This window comes from Styela clava, chromosome 11 (genome assembly GCF_964204865.1).
Source record: "Styela clava chromosome 11, kaStyClav1.hap1.2, whole genome shotgun sequence".
In the NCBI taxonomy this organism is placed as follows: Eukaryota; Metazoa; Chordata; class Ascidiacea; order Stolidobranchia; family Styelidae; genus Styela; species Styela clava.
Genome location: NC_135260.1, coordinates 15,407,175 through 15,414,776, shown reverse-complemented (window position 1 = coordinate 15,414,776; position 7,602 = coordinate 15,407,175). Strand labels below are relative to the sequence as shown.

Here is a 7,602-nt window from a genome sequence, read left to right as displayed (position 1 = left end):
GATACTCACAAGTAGTTTCTTGAATTGTTGTGTCTTCGCCTGAAAATTAGAAAATATTGAACTGATACAAACGTCTAATGCAACTAGTAGTAAATGAAATTATTATTTTCTTAAATGCTTCCTTTTTATCCATTCGCTCATGAGAAAACTACGTGGCATTTTGCGATTATTCACATGCGCTATTTTAAAGTCTATGTTATGTTAGATATACTTTGTTTTATTTGATGATTCTATTTGATTAAATATTGCATATGCACATATTTCTTGAAAAGAATAGCCGTACGGGTGATCATCTGTTAATAACGTTCCTCTCCCTCATGATAACTAAGTAAAATGCCGTTTTATTTAAACATATTTGTTCATATAAAATTTTGTTGTTGTTTTTCGTTGTTTGTATTTATGACACCAAATGTAAAATGTATATTTGAGGTAGATTTTGAGAGTTTTCACCTGGCACGGTGTTTGTTAGTTAGTTAGAAACAAGTTTGTCATGATTTATGGTCGCAATGATATTTATATAAAAACTTATCTTGACTGATGTTAACTTTAAATAGCCTACCTGTTGGTTGAGTTGTTGAATAATTAGTTGTTGTCTCCTCGGTCTGAGGAACTAAATAATAAAATGCATTTTTCCATTAAAGTTCAGACCCAGTTTAAAATCCACAATGTCATGTAGTTTGCAGATCAATATACTGGAAAATACTTCTTCATGAAAGTTAAGATTAAGGATTAATTGGATAAATGACCTTTACAAATTATTAGAATCGGATTTGAAAGCTAGAAAAATAACGTCGGAGCGTCGAGTCCCAAAGATAAATATTTCTGAAACTGTCATCCTATTATATCATAGCAACAATTCGGCTTGTCAAGAATTTTATACCTGCAGTAGTATTAGATTCAGTCGTAGTAACTTCCTCTGAAACAGATACTGAAATCAAAATGAATATCATTACTTCGAACCAAACAAAATAGAGCTTTATGCTTCACTTGAAGCATTGTTTTCAATTTTTTAATCCAATTGTGCCTAATGCACTCCAAGATATATAAACCAACAATATACTGGAAAAGTGACTTGTTAATCATTTTCCAAAGTCACAAAAGTCGAATTAAAAATCTTATGCAATTGCAATGTAAATTTTTTTTTTTTCAAATTTCATAAAATTTAAAGTTTCCAAAACGATCTTGTATAATGTATTATTGTTATATTTCACAATGTATATTGATTCACGTATGATACTCACCAGTAGTTTCTTGAATTGTCGTGTCTTCATCTGAAAATTTGAAAATAAATGACTGGTACTAACGTCTAATGCAACTCACAGCAAATAAAATTATTATTTTCCTGAATGCTTCGTTGTTATCCACTCGCCCATAAGAAAACTACGTGGCATGGTGCGATTATTCACATGCGCTATTTTAAAGTCTATGTTATGTTATATATACATTATTCTATTTGATGATTCTATTCGATTGAATATTGCAAATGTACACATTCCTTGAAAAGAATAGCCGTGCGGGTAATCATCTGTTATTAACGTTCCTCTCCCTCGCGATAACCAATTAAAATGCTGTTTAAATTAATCCATATTTGTTCCAAAAAAAGTTTTTTTTTTTTTTTTTTTTTTGTTTCATTTATGACACCAAATGTAAAATGTATATTTGAGTTAGATTTTGAGTGTTTGTTCCTGGCACGGTGTTAGTTAGAAACAATTTCGTCATGATTTATGGTCGCAATGATATTTAAATAAAAACTTATCGTGACTGATGTTAACTTTAAATAGCCTACCTGTTGGTTGAGTTGTTGAATAATTAGTTGTTGTCTGCTCGGTCTGAGGAACTAAATGATAGAATGCATTTTTTCATTATAGTTTAGAACCAGTTTAAAATCCACAATGTCATGTAATTTGCAGATCAATTTACTGGAAAATACTTCTTCATGAAAATTAAGATTAGATTAATTGGATAAATAACCTTTACAAATTATCAGAAATAGATTTGAAATCTAAAAAAATGACGTCAGAGCGTCGAGTTCCAAAGATAAAATATTTCTGAAAATGTCAAACTATTATAGTATAGCAACAATTCGGCTTGTCAAGAATTTTATACCTGTAGTCATATTGGATTCAGTCGTAGTAACTTCCTCTGTAGCAAATACTGAAATCAAAATCAACACCATTACTTCGAACCAAACAATATAGAGCTTTATGCTTCACTTGAAGCATTATTTTCAATTTTTTAAATCAATTGTGGCCAATGCAGTCCATGATATATAAACCACCAATATATTGGAAATGTGACTTGTCAATCAATTTCCAATGTCACAAAAGTCGAATACTAAATTTTATACAATTCTGAAACTATAATAAAATAGTGTAATATAGCAACAACTGTCCTTCTCAATACCTTCCACCTACCTGTTTGTATAATAAGATTTAGTTGTTGATTGAACAAAATTTTCGAATAGTAATTTAAAATTTTATATACGATTACAATGTATTTTTTTTATATTCAAATTTTATAAAATTCATTGTTTTCAAAATGATCTTGTTTAATGTATTATTGTTCTATTTCACAATGTATATTGATTCACGTATGATACTCACAAGTAGTTTCTTGAATTGTCGTGTCTTCGCCTGAAAATTAGAAAATATTGAACTGATACAAACGTCTAATGCAACTAGTAGTAAATGAAATTATTATTTTCTTGAATGCTTCCTTTTTATCCATTCGCTCATGAGAAAACTACGTGGCATTTTGCGATTATTCACATGCGCTATTTTAAAGTCTATGTTATGTTAGATATACTTTGTTTTATTTGATGATTCTATTTGATTAAATATTGCATATGCACATATTTCTTGAAAAGAATAGCCGTACGGGTGATCATCTGTTAATAACGTTCCTCTCCCTCATGATAACTAAGTAAAATGCCGTTTTATTTAAACATATTTGTTCATATAAAATTTTGTTGTTGTTTTTCGTTGTTTGTATTTATGACACCAAATGTAAAATGTATATTTGAGGTAGATTTTGAGAGTTTTCACCTGGCACGGTGTTTGTTAGTTAGTTAGAAACAAGTTTGTCATGATTTATGGTCGCAATGATATTTATATAAAAACTTATCTTGACTGATGTTAACTTTAAATAGCCTACCTGTTGGTTGAGTTGTTGAATAATTAGTTGTTGTCTCCTCGGTCTGAGGAACTAAATAATAAAATGCATTTTTCCATTAAAGTTCAGACCCAGTTTAAAATCCACAATGTCATGTAGTTTGCAGATCAATATACTGGAAAATACTTCTTCATGAAAGTTAAGATTAAGGATTAATTGGATAAATGACCTTTACAAATTATTAGAATCGGATTTGAAAGCTAGAAAAATAACGTCGGAGCGTCGAGTCCCAAAGATAAATATTTCTGAAACTGTCATCCTATTATATCATAGCAACAATTCGGCTTGTCAAGAATTTTATACCTGCAGTAGTATTAGATTCAGTCGTAGTAACTTCCTCTGAAACAGATACTGAAATCAAAATGAATATCATTACTTCGAACCAAACAAAATAGAGCTTTATGCTTCACTTGAAGCATTGTTTTCAATTTTTTAATCCAATTGTGCCTAATGCACTCCAAGATATATAAACCAACAATATACTGGAAAAGTGACTTGTTAATCATTTTCCAAAGTCACAAAAGTCGAATTCAAAATCTTATGCAATTGCAATGTAAATTTTTTTTTTTTCAAATTTCATAAAATTTAAAGTTTCCAAAACGATCTTGTATAATGTATTATTGTTATATTTCACAATGTATACTGATTCACGTATGATACTCACCAGTAGTTTCTTGAATTGTCGTGTCTTCATCTGAAAATTTGAAAATAAATGACTGATACTAACGTCTAATGCAACTCACAGCAAATAAAATTATTATTTTCCTGAATGCTTCGTTGTTATCCACTCGCCCATAAGAAAACTACGTGGCATTGTGCGATTATTCACATGCGCTATTTTAAAGTCTATGTTATGTTATATATACATTATTCTATTTGATGATTCTATTCGATTGAATATTGCAAATGTACACATTTCTTGAAAAGAATAGCCGTGCGGGGGATCATCTGTTATTAACGTTCCTCTCCCTCGCGATAACTAATTAAAATGCTGTTTAAATTAATCCATATTTGTTCCAAAAAAAGTTTTTTTGTTGTTTTTCTTTGTTTCATTTATGACACCAAATGTAAAATGTATATTTGAGTTAGATTTTAAGTGTTTGTACCTGGCACGGTGTTAGTTATAAACAATTTCGTCATGATTTATGGTCGCAATGATATTTAAATAAAAACTTATCGTGACTGATGTTAACTTTAAATAGCCTACCTGTTGGTTGAGTTGTTGAATAATTGGTTGTTGTCTGCTCGGTCTGAGGAACTAAATGATAGAATGCATTTTTTCATTTTAGTTTAGAACCAGTTTAAAATCCACAATGTCATGTAATTTGCAGATCAATTTACTGGAAAATACTTCTTCATGAAAATTAAGATTAGGGATTAATTGGATAAATAACCTTTACAAATTATCAGAAATAGATTTGAAATTTGAAAAAATGACGTCAGAGCGTCGAGTTCCAAAGATAAAATATTTCTGAAAATGTCAAACTATTATAATATAGCAACAATTCGGCTTGTCAAGAATTTTATACCTGTAGTCATATTGGATTCAGTCGTAGTAACTTCCTCTGTAGCAAATACTGAAATCAAAATCAACATCATTACTTCGAACCAAACAATATAGAGCTTTATGCTTCACTTAAAGCATTGTTTTCAATTTTTTAAATCAATTGTGGCCAATGCAGTCCATGATATATAAACCACCAATATATTGGAAATGTGACTTGTCAATCAATTTCCAATGTCACAAAAGTCGAATATTAAATTTTATACAATTCTGAAACTATAATAAAATAGTGTAATATAGCAACAACTGTCCTTCTCAATACCTTCCACCTACCTGTTTGTATTATAAGATTTAGTTGTTGATTGAAAAAATTTTCGAATAGTAATTTAATATTTTATATACGATTACAATGTATTTTTTTTATATTCAAATTTCATAAAATTCATTGTTTTCAAAATGATCTTGTATAATGTATTATGGTTCTATTTCACAATGTATATTGATTCACGTATGATACTCACAAGTAGTTTCTTGAATTGTCGTGTCTTCGCCTGAAAATTAGAAAATATTGAACTGATACAAACGTCTAATGCAACTAGTAGTAAATGAAATTATTATTTTCTTGAATGCTTCCTTTTTATCCATTCGCTCATGAGAAAACTACGTGGCATTGTGCGATTATTCACATGCGCTATTTTAAAGTCTATGTTATGTTAGATATACTTTGTTTTATTTGATGATTCTATTTGATTAAATATTGCATATGCACATATTTCTTGAAAAGAATAGCCGTACGGGTGATCATCTGTTATTAACGTTTCTCTCCATCGCAATAACTAAGTAAAATGCTGTTTTATTTAATCCATATTTGTTTATAAAAAAAAATTTTTGTTGTTTTTCGTTGTTTGTATTTATGACACCAAATGTAAAATGTATATTTGAGTTAGATTTTGAGTGTTTTACCTGGCATGGTGTTAGTTAGTTAGTTAGTTAGAAACAATTTAGTCATGATTTATGGTCGCAATGATATTTATATAAGAACTTATCGTGACTGATGTTAACTTTGAATAGCCTACCTGTTGGTTGAGTTGTTGAATAATTTGTTGTTGTCTGCTCGGTCTGGGGAACTAAATGATAGAATGCATTTTTCATTAAAGGTTAAACCCATTTTAAAATCCACAATGTCATGTAATTTGCAGATCAATATACTGAAAAATACTTCCTCATGAAAATTAAGATTAAAGGATTAATTGGATAAATAACTTTCACCAATTATCAGAGTTGGATTTGAATTCGAGAAAGATAACGTCAGAGCGTCGAGTTTCAAAGATAAAATATTTCTGAAACAGTCATACTAATATAACATAGCAACAATTCGGCTTGTCAAGAATTTTATACCTTTAGTAGTATTAGATTCAGTCGAAGTAACTTCCTCTGAAACAGATACTGAAATCAAAATGAATATCATTACTTCGAACCAAACAAAATAGAGCTTTATGCTTCACTTGAAGCATTGTTTTCAATTTTTTAATTCAATTGTGCCTAATGCACTCCAAGATATATAAACCACCAATATACTGGAAAAGTGACTTGTTAATCAATTTCCAAAGTCACAAAAGTCGAATTCAAAATCTTATGCAATTGCAATGTATTTTATTTTATTTTCAAATTTCATAAAATTTAAAGTTTCCAAAACGATCTTGTATAATGTATTATTGTTATATTTCACAGTGTATATTGATTCACGTATGATACTCACCAGTAGTTTCTTGAATTGTCGTGTCTTCATCTGAAAATTTGAAAATAAATGAATGATACTAACCTCTGATGCAACTCACAGCAAATAAAATTATTAATTTCCTGAATGCTTCGTTGTTATCCACTCGCTCATAAGAAAACTACGTGGCATTGTGCGATTATTTACATGCGCTATTTTAAAGTCTATGTTATGTTATATATACATTATTCTATCTGATGATTCTATTCGATTGAATATTGCAAATGTACACATTTCTTGAAAAGAATAGCCGTGCGGGGGATCATCTGTTATTAACGTTCCTCTCCCTCGCGATAACTAAGTAAAATGCTGTTTAAATTAATCCATATTTGTTCCAAACAAAGTTTTTTCGTTGTTTTTCTTTGTTTCATTTATGACACCAAATGTAAAATGTATATTTGAGTTAGATTTTGAGTGTTTGTTCCTGGCACGGTGTTAGTTAGAAACAATTTCGTCATGATTTATGGTCGCAATGATATTTAAATAAAAACTTATCGTGACTGATGTTAACTTTAAATAGCCTACCTGTTGGTTGAGTTGTTGAATAATTAGTTGTTGTCTGCTCGGTCTGAGGAACTAAATGATAGAATGCATTTTTTCAATATAGTTTAGAGCCAGTTTAAAATCCACAATGTCATGTAATTTGCAGATCAATTTACTGGAAAATACTTCTTCATGAAAATAAAGATTGAGGAATAATCGGATAAATAACCTTTACAAATTATCAGAATATGATTTGAAATCTAGAAAAATAACGTCGGAGCGTCGAGTTCCAAAGATAAAATATTTCTGAAACTGTCATACTATTATAACATAGCAACGATTCGGCTTGTCAAGAATTTTATACCTGCAGTAGTATTAGATTCAGTCGTAGTAACTTCCTCTGTAACAGATACTGAAATTAAAATGAATATCATTTCTTAAAACCAAACAAAATAGGGCTTTATGCTTCACTTGAAGCATTGTTTTCAATTTTTTAATTCAATTGAGCCCAGTGCACTCCATGATATATAAACAACCAATATATTGGAAATGTGACTTGTCAATCAATTTCCAATGTCACAAAAGTGGAATACTAAATTTTATACAATTCTGAAACTATCCTAAAATAGTATAATATAGCAACAACTGAACTTCTTAATAACTTCCA

General features: G+C 29.5%; 1 protein-coding gene and 1 long non-coding RNA gene across 2 annotated transcripts in view; both read right to left on the bottom strand.

Annotated features, from left to right (window-relative positions):
• Positions 1-1,792: 1,792 nt before the first annotated feature.
• Positions 1,793-2,634, bottom strand: LOC144429606 (uncharacterized). The gene is made up of 3 exons (XR_013478901.1): positions 2,604-2,634; positions 2,107-2,154; positions 1,793-1,837 (listed from the first exon to the last, which is right to left on the bottom strand). It is a non-coding gene; the product is annotated as an uncharacterized LOC144429606 (long non-coding RNA).
• Positions 2,635-3,433: 799 nt separating this feature from the next.
• LOC120347894 (uncharacterized) overlaps positions 3,434-7,602 on the bottom strand; it is a 39,967-nt gene continuing 35,798 nt past the window's right edge. Inside the window, exons 54-60 of the mRNA XM_078118051.1 lie at positions 7,300-7,347; positions 5,752-5,802; positions 5,197-5,226; positions 4,701-4,748; positions 4,379-4,429; positions 3,836-3,865; positions 3,434-3,522 (exon numbers count right to left, since the gene is read on the bottom strand). Coding sequence (XP_077974177.1) covers positions 3,434-3,522; positions 3,836-3,865; positions 4,379-4,429; positions 4,701-4,748; positions 5,197-5,226; positions 5,752-5,802; positions 7,300-7,347 — 347 coding nt within the window. The remainder of the gene's footprint in view (positions 3,523-3,835; positions 3,866-4,378; positions 4,430-4,700; positions 4,749-5,196; positions 5,227-5,751; positions 5,803-7,299; positions 7,348-7,602) is intronic.